This window comes from Salvelinus namaycush, chromosome 39, assembly GCF_016432855.1.
Source record: "Salvelinus namaycush isolate Seneca chromosome 39, SaNama_1.0, whole genome shotgun sequence".
In the NCBI taxonomy this organism is placed as follows: Eukaryota; Metazoa; Chordata; class Actinopteri; order Salmoniformes; family Salmonidae; genus Salvelinus; species Salvelinus namaycush.
The window spans coordinates 23,490,099-23,509,587 of NC_052345.1; the positions used below are offsets into that span (position 1 = coordinate 23,490,099).

The 19,489-nt window shown below is 40.6% G+C and overlaps 1 protein-coding gene and 1 long non-coding RNA gene across 2 annotated transcripts in view; one reads left to right on the forward strand and one right to left on the reverse strand.

The window, feature by feature from the left end:
- The first annotated feature begins 863 nt into the window (after positions 1–863).
- The window catches only part of LOC120032363 (spectrin beta chain, non-erythrocytic 1-like), an 86,007-nt gene continuing 67,381 nt past the window's right edge, over positions 864–19,489 (forward strand). Inside the window, exons 1-3 of the mRNA XM_038978407.1 lie at positions 864–1,046; positions 8,701–8,790; positions 18,235–18,386. Of these exons, the coding sequence (XP_038834335.1) occupies positions 896–1,046; positions 8,701–8,790; positions 18,235–18,386 (393 nt within the window). The 5' untranslated portion in view covers positions 864–895. The remainder of the gene's footprint in view (positions 1,047–8,700; positions 8,791–18,234; positions 18,387–19,489) is intronic.
- Positions 4,040–11,660, reverse strand: LOC120032364. Its single transcript, XR_005473817.1, has 3 exons — positions 11,567–11,660; positions 4,328–4,484; positions 4,040–4,206 (listed from the first exon to the last, which is right to left on the reverse strand). It is a non-coding gene; the product is annotated as an uncharacterized LOC120032364 (long non-coding RNA).

Consider the following 19,489-nt stretch of genomic DNA (forward strand, 5'->3'; position numbering starts at 1 on the left):
ACGCCAAAGAGTGTGCTTTTGCTCATTGACTGCAGGAAAGGGCTACCCTGATTGATTGTGGTATATTTGATAGAAAACATTCTGGTAGAAGTGAGTCTTGGGTTTTACCAGAAGATGGCACTGTGTGTCTTGATTAGTTTTGTCCTTAGGCATCAGCAACACATTGTTGGCTAATTCACTTTGAGTGGGGTAACACAACTTACATTTGTAACACTGTTGTCTCCATTTCACTCTGTCATTTCTATTATGAAAAAATGTGTCTGTCATTCAATTTCTCACTTTTCACAATTTTCTCACTTTTCACAAATCTGTAATTGTGTTAAATCCTTGACAAATTTGGAAAATGTGATTAAACCAAGAGATAGACATTGTGTCCTATTGCTCCATTTGTTTACCTATGAACCGAGAGTATAGCGTGATAAATCAGGCTGAAATCTTACTCAAAATATCCCCATAGTTCTGCCCTTATACAATGATTGCATTCCAGGTCATCTTTTCTGCAGTCGTGCTGCACAGACGATCAGATCTCACAACCACATTAATATGATAAGAGCAGTATTTTGAGATGCACAGCATGACAGCATATTGACGACTTGGAACGCCATCTACAATATGTAATTCCACTGCTGGGAGAAGTTCACCCCAGGTACAGAACTAGAATCAGCTTCCCCTCCCACAACCCTAACCACAAACCATTAGAGGGGAATATGCTAAACTGACCGGAGATCAGCATCTCGGGGCAACTTCATCCTACACCTAATACAGCCCTGTTCTCCTAACTGAATGTGGCGTGTATGTGAACATGTCTCTCTCTGTCTCTGTGATTGCAGGGCTTCATCAGAAGCCACTGATGAGGAAGTGTAATCGGTGAAAAGGTCCAAGGTGAAAGGTCAGGATGACGACAGTAGCCGCGGAATATGAACACATGGAGATCACGCAGCAGTACAGTAGCGGCGACACGGTCAACAACCGCTGGGATGAAGAGTGGGATAACGAGAACAGCTCGGCTCGCCTGTTCGAGCGCTCGCGCATCAAGGCCCTGGCAGGTGAGTGAGGCAGAGAGGAGAGAGTGTGTCAGGATAACCCCTGTTGTTTGCATTGCATTCACTTAACCTCATAGAATAGCAATGGTCGTATGATGATGTACACCTGGACTTCGGTTCAAATACTATTCAAAATACTGTAGCTGTGCTTGCCTGATGCAATGAAACCAATAAAAATTATCCCAAAAGTGCAAACCCCACCCACCTGGCACTCCAGGCAGGCAAAGCAAACGCTCAAAGTAGATGTTTGCAGACGGATACAGGAAGATATGGAAGAAACCTCTTTGAAACTGCTCGGAAACCACATCATTAATTTGTATATAGATCAATGTGTGTTGAGAAATTAAACTTAGAAAATAAGAAGTGATCATTTGGTGCACATTTGTAAGCAATTATTGTTGGCGGTAATAGTAGAATAGTTGTGACTTTCTATCATTGAGCTGTTTTAAATGAGAGATTATGTACAAAATCCCCATGGCAAAGTCACCTATGCTTACTGGAACAGAGAGAGTTTCAATAGGTAAATGCCTGCACAGAACCAGCCCTGCAATTAAGCAAAGTGTTTTGACAAGAGAGAAAAAATGATCAAAAATAGAAATGAGAAAGTGTTCCTTGGTTTCTCTTCTTTCTGGCCCGGAGACCACAAGCTGTTTACAGAACTCGAAAAATAAAAGCCCTCTGCATTCCGATTGTTTTCCTGCATTCCTGCCCAGCAGAGCATACGCCTCTCCCCCACCTCCACTTGCTACAGTCAAGAGTGTCTTCAATGGCTACATGAACACCTACCTACTAGACTGGTCTTTCTGCTATTAAACTTTGTTCTGCAATAAAACTTTGTAAAATGAGAATGAAGTCAACGGGAAAAGGAATTCAAAACATTTGATTGAAGAGGGCCCGCTTGATGTTTACAGCAATGGTGTTACTATTGCATCTGAGAATCATCTCGCACCATATGACTCAAACAGGAAGTGACATCATTACATTCCCAGTGGCTTGGTAACTCTGTAACCCCCCCACACGAGCAGCCAACATACTCTGTTAAAGTTGCGATATGCAGAAATCGCGCCGACATTTCCTGGTTGCTAAAACTCTAATAGTTCACCTGATTTCAGTTTATGTGACAAAATAAGCTAGTATAGTGTAGAGTCATTGTGCCTTCTAAACCACTGTAAATTATATTTCCCATAACCAAAAATATTGTTGTTTCAGCTGTTTGAAGCTGGTGTACAAAACCGAAAGTAAAAGATGCAAAAACAAAACTTAAGAACAGAAAGCATAGAAATAGTGCACATAGAACAGATCTACCGCTTCTTAGACTTGTTTTCAAGTAGAATGATCAATCAATAACTCACATTTCTATGTCAATTTGGTCAGGTCGCCAAAAATGTTACATATTGCCACTTTAATGTGTACCATCTGGTTCAGGATCAGGCCCCCTGACAATGAATGGCAGGTCGTCTCATTCGTTTCAGGGTTGCCAGATTGAGTTGTATTACTTTAATTCCTTCAGGTGGATCACCAGATTAAAGAATGCTGGCTATGACCTCTTACAGGTGTAGCTGAATTGCAAAGACATCACCTTTTCCTTCACGTACTGACGTGGGGTGGCATTTTTTTATTTCTTGACAACCCAGCCGCATGGCCATGAGAGAGAAATACAGTACAATGCTCATCTTACAAAGATGTAGTTGTAAGTAAGGTTTAATATTTTCCAGAGATTCTACCAATTTTCCATCCTGAGAAAATTGCAAGAAATTTCTGTTCCAACCGGAAGTGCTATTTAAAAGCATAGGAAAATCTGGCACTGTAAATGGAGAAATATACACATGAATCTAAAGTGTTCTTTTTGTATTTGTTGCAATTTAATCCATTTAAAATCATGTCAAAGTCACAACACTATTTTGTTGTAGCTTAGTTTTAAGGTAGCCTAGGCCTATGAAGCACTGGCCGACTGGTAAAATATTATGAGGTTTAGTGAAAATTACATTCGTTTTAGCCTACCTTTGACTGAAAGATGTCAGACAGCTTGTTGACTCTTTTCTCTCCCCTTGCACCTGCTATCGGGGGAATTTGGGAAGGTTGTGGCTGTTTATACTTCATGATAAGACACTTATTGTGGTGACTGTCACAGGCAACATCAGATTCTCCGCTAAACAAACAGGCCTAGGCTAGTGGAGATTCAGCACAATGAATAGCGCAGTGGGTCAATTGTCTGCGAATCTGACCAGTAGCCAACCGTGCGCCCGCTTTTGTTAACGTAACGTTGTGATTTTTTTTTGCAAATGTTTATTTCCTCAAGTGCTTTTGTGGTCATAGTGTATCAGCCGTTTTGTGATTAGCAACAGTTTATATTTGAGCCTCTGCCAGTGCCACACATTAGTGGAGATTTGAATGTGAGAGGGAGATTGAGATTGGACGTTGTCTACGTCGAGAGGTCGCTGCACATATAGTAGGCAATTCAATTTATAGAAGCCATGTAGCTTAAGAGATGTTTTCTATTGGGGACTTGAGTAGGCCTAAATATGGTAGGGTGCTAGTGTTGTGATGACTGGTCTAATGTACGAATGGATCCAGAGAGTTGGTTATGTCGCACCTGCATATTTTGTATTTTTGCATTTCGGCTAATTTACCATTCTTTCTCGGCATATCCTCTCTTCAGTTGTCATACGTTCTTGGGGAGGATAGACTATGGCCATCTTTTTTAACGCTGATCTATATAGCCTGTAGACCTACTTGCTGTTTGCAATGGAGTGGTTGGAGAACGCGTCGCACGCAGCGAATTTATGGCGACTTTGTGTAAGTAAATAGGCCTACGGTACGCTACGACAGCACACACACTCACACACAAACACACATACACACACACACACTGAACGTTGATGATTGATCATGCCGAGAAGGCCGCACAGAAAACACGTTTAGGCATTGCATGCCATTTAACAGTTCCATTTCACATCATGCTGTTCATATAAATCATTTATTGTAATTTAATAACCGTGGCACACATTGTTATGTTGTCACCACGTTGTCCCAAGACGTTGATGATGGCACGGTGTATGATGATATTTCTGCCACGGCCCCTTGTTTTTGCAAGGTTGAAACCTGCCTCGTCCACATATATTAGCTCATGATGCACTGCATCTGCTTCTAGCTCCATGACTCTCTGAAAGAAAGAAGACAAAACAATGTAGCACAGTAGGAAGAGGCAGGGATCAGTCAATATGATGTAGCACCATACACTTCCAGATCCAGTACCAATGATAAGATAGTGTAAAGAGACTCACGCTGACGTTTTGGAATATGGTGTTATCTGCCATTATGTGGTCCTGCAGTTCTCTGCGTCTGATGCAGTTATTTGCAATGATCATATTTACAATGTGGGGCTCCTGCTCTCGGGTGAATAGTCAACCTCTTCAACCAGATACTGGTTTTCTTGCAGTTCTGTAAAAACATTTGAATGTTTTTAGTGATAGATCATTCTCATTTGGCAAGTACAGTACATATTACTGTACCAGTAAGACAACAGCACTTACAGTTACTTACCGGTTGTCATTTTGAAATATCCAACAACAACAGTATAGTGGCTCAGATTTGGTTGAACTCATTGCCCATTCTCCCTCATGCTCATCCCATGGCATCCCTCATGCTCATCCCATGGTTGACAACATGGTCAACCACAGTCGCTCTGATTTCATCAGTTATTATGTTCCTGACTCCTCTTCCTCTTCCCCATCCTACTTCAACTCTTCCTTCTCCTCCTCCTCTTACTTCTTCACCTCCTCGTCCTCCTCTAGTTTTCACCCCTCTTAGTCTTTGTCCAATATTGGACTCCATTGTAGTCCAAACCAAATGTTTACCTGTGGTCTATTTATAGTGCTCAAGCTCTGATTTGTAAGTGAACTCATTATCTGAAAGTGTTTCCACATGTCAATGTGGAAAGGCAATTTGCAAACTAGTGTAGCAATGTAGACACCAATGTTTACAGTTTTGCTAGAAGTTGTTTATTAAATTACAAACTGAGTGTAAAGCAGAGAACGTGCATTCAGTTTGGCACCCTTGGTAAATGCATTGGCTACAAGTGTTATTGGTTTCAGAGATAGTACTTCAAGAATCACTGTTAGTGTCTAAACATTCAGAAAAAACTGTAAGATCCCCATTAGCTGTTGCGAAAGCAGCATCGACAGTCGTGACCAAAAGTTTTGAGAATGACACAAATATTAATTTTGACAAAGTCTGCTGCCTCAGTTTGTATGATGGCAATTTTCATATACTCCAGAATGTTATGAAGAGTTATCAGATGAATTGCAATCAATTGCAAAGTCCCGCTTTGCCATGCAAATGAACTGAATCCCCCAAAAACATTTCCACTGGAATGAAACAAGATTTACCATGCCTATAAGAGTAGAGAGCCAGTGGGATCAGATAGTGGAGTGGGAAGAGACCAGGGAGGGAGCATCACCACCTCCTTCCTCTGGGTTGTATTATTGGCCAGAGGAGGTGATAGCCATATTCCAGAGAGAGGTCTAAGGCTAGGGCCAGAAACAGATGGCTGATAACGTTGGTTTGTTATCAATACTTTGATTAGGTGATAAGTATACATTGTCACAAATTACACACAAATTATATAATCTGGTCCCAAACTGGATTGGGGTCCCAAACTACAGTCGTGGCCAAAAGTTTTGAGAATGGCACAAATATTAATTTTCACAAAGTCTGCTGCTCAGTTTGTATGATGGCAAATTGCATATACTCCAGAATGTTATGAAGAGTGATCAGATGAATTGCAATTAATTGCAAAGTCCGTCTTTACCATGCAAATGAACTGAATCCCCAAAAAACATTTCCACTGCATTTCAGCCCTGCCACAAAAGGACCAGCTGACATCATGTCAGTGATTCTCTCGTTAACACAGGTGTGAGTATTGACAAGAACAAGGCTGGAGATCACTCTGTCATGCTGATTGAGTTCGAATAACAGACTGGAAGCTTCAAAAGGAGGGTGGTGCTTGGAATCATTGTTCTTCCTCTGTCAACCATGGTTACCTGCAAGGAAACACGTGCCATCATCATTGCTTTGCACAAAAAGGGCTTCACAGGCAAGGATATTGCTGCCAGTAAGATTGCACCTAAATCAACCATTTATTGGATCATCAAGAACTTCAAGGAGAGCAGTTCAATTGTTGTGAAGAAGGCTTCAGAGCGCCCAAGAAAGTCCAGCAAGCACCAGGACCATCTCCTAAAGTTGATTCAGCTGCGGGATCGGGGCACCACCAGTACAGAGCTTGCTCAGGAATGGCAGCAGGCAGGTGTGAGTGCATCTGCATGCACAGTGAGGCAAAGACTTTTGGAGGATGGCCTGGTGTCAAGAAGGGCAGCAAAGAAGCCACTTCTCTCCAGGAAAAACATCAGGGACAGACTGATATTCTGAAAAAAGTACAGGGATTGGACTGCTGAGGACTGGGGTAAAGTCATTTTCTCTGATGAATATCATTTCCGATTGTTTGGGGCATCCGGAAATAAGCTTGTCCGGAGAAGACAAGGTGAGCGCTACCATCAGTCCTGTGTCATGCCAACAGTACAGCATCCTGAGACCATTCATGTGTGAGGTTGCTTCTCAGCCAAGGGAGTGGGCTCACTCACAATTTTGCCTAGGAACACAGCCATGAATAAAGAATGGTACCAACACAACCTCTGAGAGCAACTTCCCCCAACCATCCAGGAACAGTTTGGTGATGGACAATGCCTTTTCCAGCATGATGGAGCACCTTGCCATAAGGCAAAAGTGATAACTAAGTGGCTCGGGGGAACAAAACATCAATATTTTGGGTCCATGGCCAGGAAACTCCCCAGACCTTAATCCCATTGAGAATTTGTGGTCAATCCTCAAGAGGCGGGTGGACAAACAAACACCCACAAATTCTGACAAACTCCAATGCGACAGGGCCTGGGCGCGAACCCAGAGTCTCTGGTGGCACAGCTAGCGCTGCGATGCAGTGCCCTAGACCACTGCGCAACCCGGGAGGCCTTTCTGGCCTTTTCTCATTCCCTGTGTCCATTGTTGTAATGATTTTGATTTGTCTTTTCGCACAGTTGCTGGAAAACAAATGACGGCAAGACATCGTGGTATTGAGATGAGCGTGAATTCATAACATCATGAGGAGTAGATATAAGGTAGCATATCTGTGGCCTCCTCCTTCGCCACAAGGCTTTCTCGTGAACAGGAGGAGGACAAATGGGATATTGTTGATGGTGCTGCTACTGTATGTAGCAAAAATACACTGCGGCAGAGAACTCCTGAGCCTGCCATGAATATAAGGTAACATGGTTGAGTCAGTGGCTAAATCCAAGGGGGAATCATTATGGAAAACATTTTGTCAGAGTCTTGTATGGTATGGATTAAATTTGGTTGTATTTACTAGGATTATCTGGACTTTACAATTACTTTGTTTGTGTGACCACACTTTTTTAATGACTAGCTCAGAATATGAAACACTAACTGTTATAGAAAGTGTCTCTGCTTTGAGAGAAATCTATGTCTGTCCTTTCCCTGGCAGTGTTCGCTGAGGTACCTTGGCTATTTATGTTTGATTTGTAATCAGAATCCTTTTCGTTTTGTGATGTTCTGCCTAGTGGAAACTGGTTGATTCTGCTCCTCCTTTGTTTGGGAAGCAACCATTCACGGGCCAATATGCGGACTATTCATCCATTAGGAAGAAAGAGGGGGAGGCGTTCAGTTCACCTCTGAAACAGGATGTTTGTAGGGTCACTTTTTGACAGGACATTGGTCGCTCACATTATTTAAAACCAGCATTTATACATTTCTGGAATGGACAGATTTTTCCTCTGTCACTGACTGAACAACAATGCTGGGAATTGGCAGGGTTGTATCCTGGCTAGCTTCCCTCTACCCCCTCCTCTCTTCAGGCTTGGTACGACCCAACGTCCTCCCTCTTTCTCCCCACTGCATGGAAATGAGGCGGTGACATCATCACTGAGCTCCCAGGCCGTGGCTAGCCAGTGACGAAATTACAAACACCTCTTCCCTCTCTAAACCCATCCCCTCCTCCACTTTTCCCTGCAGACTTATGAAAGGTGTGCTGTGTGTGAGGAAAACCCTTTCATTCTCTTTTTTATTGGACACCTTCCTTAACTGTCTGCCAGTTGAGGATGAGGTGCAGTGATTTTTTTGGGGGGGGGGAAATACCACAATACCACTCAAAAGTGTGCACTCCTGAATGGGTGAGCAGCTCACAACCTAGAGGGAGAGGGGCGTGAGAGGGGGTGGGGTGGAGGCTGCTTTTGAATGGGTTGAGAGGGAAGACAGAACAATCAAGAGAGAAGAAGAAGCATGTTGTGCCCCCTATCTGACACAGATCCAGCTTCTCCACTCCTGTTCATTCAGTGGCTGTTCTGGGAAGAGTGGTGTCCTTGAGAATATTACTTCCTTTTGTTACTTTTACTGGATTCTTTTTTGGGGCTTGTGGTGTAGCAAGGGTGGTGGTGGTAGGAGGCTAAAAGAGCCCATTGGATCCCTTCTTAACTTCCCTACGTTTTTCGCCTTGCTGTGCTTGTGTTTTTTTCTGAGGGGAAATTTTCTTTCAGCGGGTCCCAGTTTTAGTTTGGAACTATGGAAATGGACTGGGAGTTGGGTGGGAAAGATGTACAATTCACCGAGCCGGACTCTGGTTACCCCGCTCAGGTGGCTTTCAACTACAACATGTTAGAAGGGCGCTTTAAACAGCTTCAAGGTAAGTGAATGCTGGAGGCTATAGGCGCCTTTTGTTTGTAGGTGTTGCTATGCTATATGCTCTGTCAGCATATAGACTGTGGAGTCTAGAGAGAGAATTCTGGATCGTCTGTGTTGAATTTGGCAGTTCTTTATCAGGGTAATGTTATGTGGATGAAGAGCATTATATTTCATTGTTGTTCTTTTACTTCTTAGATAATCCTAAAGGAAACGGTAACTGTTAGTGGTGGGTATGACACGTTTAGTATGGCAGCACTATGATCTGACAAAAGGATGACTTTCAGACTGGATAATAAGGCTGTCTTTTTTGGGGGATATTAATTTAGTGTTGACAATAAAATACTAAATAGCTGTTTTCGAAAAAGGCCCTCTGTCTACAAACACACAATCCACAATGCTATCTAAACGGCATGCATGCTAGTTCCTAGTGGGTAGTCAGGACAACAATAGCATGAAAGGGGACAGGGAAGGTGGGAGTGGTTGTTTTGTCCAGCCATCCCATGGAAATACACTTTCAAGGAGCCAAATTCTAGGAAATGATAGCGCTTAACAACATGTTTTTACACAGTATAAGGGCCTTTTACATAAAAAGGCATATATTACTATTAGTTATACAGTATGTCATTGTGTTATATTGTGTGATATTGTTTACTCTTGTTTAGTATATTTACTATAAAATTACTTATTTTCTAAATACATTTTTTACATTCATTTTCATATTTTCATTATGATGAACCCCAGGCTAGACTACAACAGAAAAAATGAGAAATGAACATGCTAATGTAACCATTATCATAGTAACATTTTTTTTTATAGTCCTGCTGTCCTTGATGACATGTAGATGTCTTTTGTTGACATCTTTGTTGGGGTTTCTCTCATCCCAAAGAGAATGTGGTTTTTGCCACATGATAATATCAGTCATTAACTCAGTCTCTCTATGAATAATTGTGTCTGAATGCACTATTGTGTTGTTGAATGTGTCTCTTCTATACATTTTATATGTAAGTCCCCTTTTCATTAATAGCTCATTAAATTTACAGCAATAGTCAGAATGTGTCCAGTTTGGCTCACTTGAATGGTATAAACTTGGCCACAACAACTACGTGGATACGACTGGATGAATGTGTGCCGTTTGTTAATATGTAGCTTTGTGTAGATTTTACTGACTGCAGAAACCTCTAATCCAATGTTGTAAAGCAGCCAGAATGAAAAGGAAGACTGAGAGATATAGACTTGAACTTTCACCCTCTGGTCTATTGGCTTTTACTAAGTCATGGGATGACTGAATTGATAAAACATCAGAGTCAACGTTATTGATTACTATTCTTGTGTCATGTACTGCTAGCTTGAAATAGTTATGCTTCGTCATATTTATTTCTTAAATTGAGTGAAGATATGACTACATTTATGGATTGACCTGGTGTGCTGATAATTGAAATTGTGGACCAACACTACTACTGTAACAGGCTCCCGAGTGGCGCAGCGGTGTAAGGCACTGCATCGCAGTGCTAGAGGCGTCACTACAGACCCTGGTTCAATCCTGGGCTGTATCACAATCGGGTGTCCCATAGGGCGGCACACAATTGGCCCAGCGTCGTCCGGGTTAGGGGAGAGTTTGGCTGGGGTAGGTTGTCATTGTAAATAAGAATTTGTTCTTTAACTTCTCTGCGCTACGGATCCCTTTAGCGGGATCATTTTCCTAAACAACCGCTGAATTGCAGGGCGCAAAATATTACTAACAATATTTATAATCATGCAATCACAAGTGAAATATACCAAAACACAGCTTAGCTTGTTGTTAATCCACCTATCGTGTCAGATTTTGAAAATATGCTTTGCAGCGAAAGCAATCCAAGCTTTTGTGAGTGTATCAATCAATGCTACAACAGCTATCCCCAAATTAGCATGGTCACGAAAGTCAGAAAATCACTAAAATGAATCGCTTACCTTTGATAATCTTCGGATGTTTGCATTCACGAGACTCCCAGTTACACAACAAATGTTCTTTTTGTTCGATAAATATTACTTTTATAACAAAAAAACGCCATTTGGGTTGCGCGTTATGTTCAGAAAACCAAAGCCTTGTTCCGTTCGACGAAAATTCCCAAAAGTATCCGTAATGTTCGTAGAAACATGTCAAATGTTTTTTATAATCAATCCTCAGGTTGTTTTTAACAAACATAATCGATAATATTTCAACCGGACCGTAACCTATTCAATAAAAGAGAGAAAGAAAATGGAGCGCTAACCCTCTCGCGCGCAGGAACTAATCAGAGGACACCTGACTAGTTTAGAAAAATCTCGCTCATTTTTCAAAATAAAAGCCTGAAACTATGTCTAAAGCATGGTCACAGCCTGAGGAAGCCATTGGAAAAGGAATCTGGTTGATACCCCTTTAAATGGAAGAAAGACGGGCCAGGAAACACAGATATATATTTATTTATTTATTTATTCACTTCCGGGTTAGATTTCCTCAGGTTTTCGCCTGCAGAATCAGTTTTGTTATACTCACAGACAATATTTTGACAGTTTTGGAAACTTTGGAGTGTTTTCTATCCTAATTTGTAAATTATATGCATATTCTACGCTCTGGACCTGATAAATAGTCCGTTTACCTTGGGAACGTTATTTAAAAAAATCTATATAATCTGACCCCTAGCGTCAAGAGGTTAACTGACTTGCGTAGTTAAATAAAGGTTCAATAAATAACAAATGTTATTAGGAACAGTAACGTTCAACTGAAGATTTCAGACATAGTGTAAAGGGAGTAGGATTACCATTGGTTGTATCCCCGTGACCCTTGATTGTAGCCAGAGTAAGTAGTAGCCTTGTTTGACCCAGAACTGGTCATGGAACAGGAGCCTATCTCCTGTTTCTGTAGCGTGAGACAGCTTGATGTACAAATACACCCCCTGGACAGGAATCTAGTCTATCGCATGACCTGATATTAGGCAGAGCTCTCTGGTTCATAGTTCATAAAAGTGTTATATTTTCAGCATAACCACGTGGTGTCATTGTGCCAGTGACCTTTTACAAACAGACATGAACTGTGAAAAACATTTAGCAAATAATTTTGTACAGCTGTCCCGTGGCTGTATCAACCGAAAGGAAATTGAAAGTGCATTGTCAGGTCTCATGTATTTTTCAGTTTTATCTAATACATTTAAGGCTGGTTGTACTCCTGTACTTAAAAGCACTTTTAATGGAGATTTTCCATTGCTCCTTTTTATCCAGGAGTAGGCTTAATCTGGGTCCTTGAAGTGGGGTTTTTAGGTCAATAATTTGCTTTGACAAGCTTGCGCTGGCTAGGTTACATATCCACCATAGTTGCTAAAGCCGTGCTGGAAAGGACAGTGTGAAAAGACAATATCCGATCTAACATTGTATTGTTTGGGTCGGCACAATAGTGAAAAAAGAGTTATTAGATGCACTCCAGTCGCTTTTGTACCAGACTGTAGCTACTTCTCCACACCAATGACCTGGACTACCACCACACAGACTTAAGTGCTGAAGTACTACTTTTGTCGGCAAACAGGCCCCTGCCAACCCGGTTTCCACCACAGTCAGTCTCTAAATGAACGTCTGTTCTGCTGGCAAGAAAATATTTTATGGAGAGACAAAAAAGAAGGCAACAAAGTCATGGAACTGAAGAAGTCTTTGAATGGGTTGGTTGGGGAAGGGGGGCAAACTTGAGAGAGCGTGTTGAAAAAGAGTGCAGTTCTGGCCTTAACAAGTTTGATTTACTCGATTTAGCTACGCTGACTGACTATTTGACCTTGACTCCCCATTTGCAGGATACTCCGAAATATATCATTGAAGGTTAACTTCTGTTATGCCCTCAGTTGTTGAATTCTGATAAGTACCAGAGAATAATATGTGCATAGGCTGGGATTAAATCTGACTGTGCTTGGTCAATAATGCAGCTTTTAAAGGCAATGTTCCCGGGCTTTTGTGACGCATTCACAGTAAACGCTGCATATGTCGGCTAAATCGGAAATTACCTTTTAAAGGCGCTTTGTCGACAAAGCGTGATTGGATTGAATTCCGGCCATCGTCCTAGTTAATACCAGGTAAATACCAGTGGAAACTGTACTGTAAAATATAGTGCTATCATGACTTTTGAAAATAGTAAGAATGATCTTGAGGTTTTCAAACACATCTTTACTTTAAGTAATGATAAAACATGTCAGATAATCCAAAGACATAAATAAGAGTGAGTGATACCGAAATGTAGTGAATGTTTTAACTGTGTGTAAATGGACACAAAGCCATGTTCTGTTTAGTGCTTTGTTTTCCCTTTTACCAGGCATTGACTGCCGGGGAAATGTTGATGTTGAGTCATTGATTTGAAATATATAGCTGTTGGTAGTTGCCTGTGTGATAATCTGAGGCCTTATTAAAGAACAAACAGTCCATCTGCCATAACACCATGACTTATCTGATTGATGATCTGTTTTACCCTTCTATCAATGGAGGGACTTTATCCACTTTATGACATGGAGACATCTTGTCAAGTACGGTAGCTGGTATTTATGTTTTCCTTGTTTTCCCATGTGTTTTGTCAGCATAATGTTATTACATCAACATTGCCTGTTTGTTGGCAAAACATCATTAACACACCCAGTTTTTGTATAATTTCGATCTAGTTTTCAAACAACAATCAACAATAGAATTTCAGGTTTTACATGAAGTTGACTTCCTGTCTGACAACTCAATCAAATATTAACCAAGGTTAGATGTTGATTTGACAACGCATTTGTCCTGAGGTTAGTCACCCCTAAACATGGCAGTGTGACCTCATCCATTAATCCAGCCCTTACACACAGGAAGAATTTCAATCTTCTGGCCCGCCACACACCACAGGATGTTGATTCAACAGTGAGGGAAGAAGGAAGCAACCTTTGAACTGCTTTACTAAGATGTCCAGTCTTCCACCTTTGGATACTGATTTCTAGTCTGTTCATTTGTTAGTTTGCCAATGAATGCTATATCATATAATATGTATATCTAGGCCTAAACAAAATGGCTGTTGTTATTGTTGTCCCTCTGAATGATTGTTTTCAGTCTCTGCCAATCATTCGACTTCCCTCACAAGAGTGGTTGAAATACAGACTACAGACTGTAAATCTTGTCAATAGGTAATTAGCTCTGAACATGAACAGTGCTTTAGAGGTGCAGAATGGAATCTTTCACCATGTTAAGTATTTCCTGCCAGCTAAGGGTGGGGTAGTGATCCAAAGTGCCTTGAACTCTGCAATTCCTGAGTAGTGCCCTAATCAAGATCTCCTTTTCCTGCCGAAACCTGGAAAGAGGAAAAAACAGAGAGAAAAGAAACCAAACTGGAATTTGAATGAATGTGTATCCCTGTTGAGATAAGATGAGAGATTCGCTTTTGGGAACCGGAGAGTTAGCCCCCAGGACAGAGATACAAGATGCGTCAATAAATCAATAGTTTCTATTCTGTGTCAGTCATGATGACCAGACTGCTCATATCCCAGCTGGTTAGATTTGCTTCTTTGTTCCTGAACTCCAAAGACAATAGAGCTGTGGGTCAAGTCAAGGTCACAACTTGGGATGATTTTCTCTGGAAGAGAGTGATATCCAACACGATTAGGACTAAAGGACACTATTAATCAGTGCAATAGTAAGAAATTCATGAATAGCCTCCGATAAATAAGTGGATATACTTGAATATATGGGTTATTCCACAAATTAGGTTCCATTTGCATAGCCGCGGGAAGTAGGGGTGCTGAGGGTGCTGGCACCCCCTGATAAATCACAATAAAGAGATAATGAATATAAAAAAATATATTTAAAAAATGAATAAAAATACATTCCCACAAATTACTGCACTAGGCCTTTATTACTCCTGTATAAAATGATAAACATTTCCCTCAGTTGACCTTAAAAGAGGGACAGGTTTTTTTCTGCATAAAATGAATCACTAATAGCAAGTCTTTATTCATATAAAAATCGGGTAAAAGTCTAAAAGAATTTGGTTTTAAATATACTTAAGTATCAAAAGTAAATGTAATTGCTAAAATATACTTAAGTATTGAAAGTAAAAGTATTAATCATTTCAAATTACTTATATTAAGCAAACCAGACGGCACCATTTTCTTGTTTTTTTATTTACGGATAGCCAGCGGCACACTCCAACACTCAGACATAAACGAAGCATTTGTGTTTAGTGAGTCCGCCAGATCAGAGGCGATAGGGATGACCAGGGATGTTGTCTTGATACAGTAAGTGCCTGAATTTGACAATTTTCCTGTTCTGCTAGCCATTCTAAATGTAACGAGTACTTTTGGTTGTCAGGGGAAATGTATGGAGTAAAAAATACATAATTTTCTTTAGGAATGTAGTAAAGTAAAAATATAAATAGTAAAATAAAGTACAGATACCCCAAAAAACGACTTAAATAGTACTTCAAAGTATGTTTACTTAAGTACTTTACATCACTGCTATTTTGTGACAAAACTATTGGTAGAGTTGGAATCACATTGAACTTTAGATCATCACGCACTGATTTTTATCCGAAAAAAGTCTGTTTTCCGGAAACACACACTGGTGGGGAAATTAGCATATTTTCTTTATGCAGATTTTAGAATATTCACATTCAAATCTGTCACCAATTGGATGGAAACCTAGCTACTTACTATAACGATTGATACTAAAACCTCTTTATACCAACAGAGCCATTTTATAGCACAAACTAAGAATCTCAATTGGCGGTACTCAACCCCCCCAAAAATATTAGTAGTATTGATTGAATTGAACTTCCTCTATTGCATAAAGGTCCTAAAGCGATCATCTGCTAAAAATGGCATTGAGATGACATTGGAATCATTTTAAAAATATGGTTGTCAATTCACATAATAAATTATGTATTTGTCTTAGCAGTATCTCGAAGGGCCAAGTAGGGGGATATGGTTATCATTTTCCCATCAGCCCGAGGTCTTTGAAAAATGAGAAACGACCTGACGTAGCCTTGTTTTAATGAACGACCTGAAATCGTCTTCATTGGCATCAGTTTTTTGTTGTTAAACAGCTAAAACTTACTCTTCAAGCTGTGTTAATGGTACGGGAGCTGTGTGTTTACCTAACGATAAGACCAGATGCTAGTGCAACATTCCTCTAGCAAGCCCTCCCCGGAGTTGAGCTAGGGCAGTGATGGAGGAGAGGAACACTGTTGTTCTGTCCAGCTCTGTCTTGTCCTCCTGTCTCACAGAAGACTCCTTAAAAAATCCCCACTAGCATGTACCTCTATGTAACGCTTGTGGTGATGTTACCATGTTGCAATAATGCCACAGAAATGGGTTTGGATGCATAGGAGGTTGGTGGCACCTTAATTGGGGAGGATGGGCTTGTGGTAATGGCTGGAGCAGAATAAGTGGAATTTTATGAAATAGATCAAACACATGGTTTCCATGTGTTTATGCCATTCCATTCGCTCCTTTCCAGCCATTATTATGAGCCGTCCTCTCCTCAGCAGCGTCTGTGATGATAGCTGGTTGTACCCCCGAGGGGTAGGGCAGCAGGCAGGAGGTGGGCTCTGAGTCTAGTTAGTGAAGTCATACACAGTACAATTGTGGTCAGGGTTCAGTATTAACTGAGCGGTCGATTCCAAATCAATAGTGTTTATAGTCAAAGGATACCTTTTTATTTCATATGTTGATATAATGTTTCATGTTGCAGGAATGGGGGGGATGTGAGGAATAGGTTCGACCTTCTCCAATTGTTATTCTTTCGGCAAGATCGTCAAACGTGTCAAATAAATCACTCATAACAAAAAAGTCAAGAGGGCCTTGGAGTTCATCGCAAGGTGCAGCCAGCCCTGCATGCGGCAAGGTCATCTCTCTCATTCCGCCATGTGGCAAACGAACAATCAAATCACATGCTTACGTCTTTGCAGGGATAAGGAATGCAATAACAGGAAAATTGGGGAGGATTATAAATAAACCCGCCTTGTGTTCATGGATATGAACTCTGAGCCAGAGGGTGGGGCATTGTCCCTGTCAAGGGCCCCGAACATAAACAGGATTCCCACCTTCACTTTTTTAAAAACATTTTAAAGCTATGGCTGTATCTCATTAGTCTGCAGTGGCTTTCTCCCCTTGTCTCCTCACTTTCATGCACACTGTCCTGGGAACCCAGAACAGATGGCAAACAATATGGTCGACCCCCTATCAAGCATTTGCGTTCACCTGTCCATTTCCTTCATCTCAGTGGAGAGACCAAGAGAGGAAGCCGTAAGAAATTCTGCAATTGGTCTGAAGAGGCAAGGCCACCAGTCCCAATCCAGTCTAGTTGTTTTAATATCTGGATCATGAAAGGATGATGAGTTGCATGTGACAAAGCGGGCCAATCACCCACAATGACCAAAACCTCTCATATGACACAATTATACAATGAGTATCATTACTGTTACTGTATATAACAACACATGGGTTCCATCATTTGCCACAATACTTAGCTACACAGTATTTATTTTGTTTATGTAAAAAGTGTTACATCTGAAGGGCAGTCTTACAAGCTTATTGACATTTTCAATCTAACCTTGGGGACCCAGGGAGTTCACATTTTAAATATGCTTTAGCCCAGCACTAAAACACCTTATTCAGTTAATCAGGGGATGATTACAGCAGTTGATTAGTTAGATCACTACTCTATAGTATTTCAGACTTGAAATTAAAAGACCAGGCTGTATAGGGACAGTGTGAGCTGTTAACTATACTTCAATGTCTTGTTCCAGCATTATTATCTTCCATAGCCTTAACTAAAGCTACTTTGACAAAGTAGTTCACTACATCAAAGCTTATATTGGGAAAAATTATAATATCTATATCTTAAATGTCATAGATTAGAAATTGCAAGAACAGATCACTCTCTTAAACACAAAAACGATATTTCAAGTGAGATTTAGGAACGTCTGATGCCCCAAAAATTATATAATACTGAGTATTCCACCCATATTTTCTTCTCTTTTTGCCAAAAAAGTAGTGTGTAGTTCCAGTAGTTAGCTACACGGCTACATGGTCAAAAAGCAATTAACGATTGCAAACACTACCAAGATTTTAATTTAGTTAATCTACCACCAAGCTACTGCAAAATGTAGTTTAATTACTAGTTGAACTACATGTAGTTCACTACTCCCCAACACTGCTAATTTGGCAAACATAGGGCAGCAGGTAGCCTAGCAGTTAAGAGTGTTGGGCCAGTAACCAAAAGGTCACTGGTTCAAAACCCTGAGCCGACTATGTAAAAAATCTGCCGATGTGCCCTTGAGCAACGCACCTAACCCTAACTGCTCCTGTAAGTCTCTCTTGATAAGCATGTCTGCTAAAAAAAATGTGTTTAATTAATTTAATGACATATCACTTTGACATAGCTTCTCTTTATTTCTTCCTTCTTCATTTTATTCCCTGTCTTCTTTTCTCTCCAGATGAGCGCGAAGCGGTGCAGAAGAAGACCTTCACCAAATGGGTGAACTCTCACCTCTCCCGGGTGTCCTGCCGCATCACGGACCTGTACAGGGACCTGAGTGATGGACGCATGCTCATCAAACTGCTGGAGGTGCTCTCTGGGGAGAAACTGGTGAGTACCGTGCTACCCGGGCTTATATGGATCAGTTTAGCCTTTTAGATCACAATGAATGAGATTACATGGACAGGGAGGACCTGATCCTAGATCAGAACTTCTATTCTGAGATACTTGAGGGTCGTTCCACGAAAAGAGTGCCTTTTGCGTCCATTTTGATATTTTAAGTAGCAGTTTTGCACCTATATTGCATTTTAAAAGCGTGTTATATTAAATGAAGTGCCCTTTAATACACAGTATTTATAATACACAGTAACTGAATACTTCAATTAATATGAATAAAGACATATTAAAGTGCCAAAATTCAGCATTTTGACATGTCCCTCCGTCAACCCTGTGTAATTCTAGGAAGATTTGAATCCACTTAACGACAACATTTCTCCAAGTTTCACCATCATTGTAAAGCCTTAGTTTGTCATTTCTGAAGATGATTTATTTCTTGTGATTACTGATTCATTTACATCTGTCCCTCATTTTAAGGTCAGCCCTGTTACGTGAACTGAACACTCATTTTGAGGAGGTGAAACTTTTTATTTTTGAATATTTTTTCCTAAAGAAAGATTGAACATCTAATAGTCAAATCAGTGTAAAAGCTTGTCATTTCGTTCTACTCTTTTGCAATTTTCTGGTGTTTTGTGGTGGAAAACTGAGCGGTTTGAGCATAACATGTCAACTCTGTTTCCCATAGATAGACAGGCTAGAAAGGTTTTAACAATTCCATTTTTTTTGTGAAGTTCGCATTCAATTACCACTCCTATGGGTGGTGGACAATTCTTGATACACACGAAACAGTTGATTGTGAAAAAACCAGCAGTGTTGCAGTTCTTATCACACTCAAACTGATGCGCCTGGCACCTACTACCATAGACCGTTCAAAGGCACTTAAATATTTTGTCTTTCCCATTCAAAATCTGAATGGCACACATACGCAATTCATGTCTCAATACTTAAAAATCTTTATTTTACCTGTCTCCTCCCCTTCATCTACACTGATTTAAGTGGATTTAACAAGTGACATCAATAAGGGATCATAGCTTTCATCTGAATTCACCTGGTCAGTCTGTTTTGTACATTCAGTGTATATTACTAAAGTGCAGTTA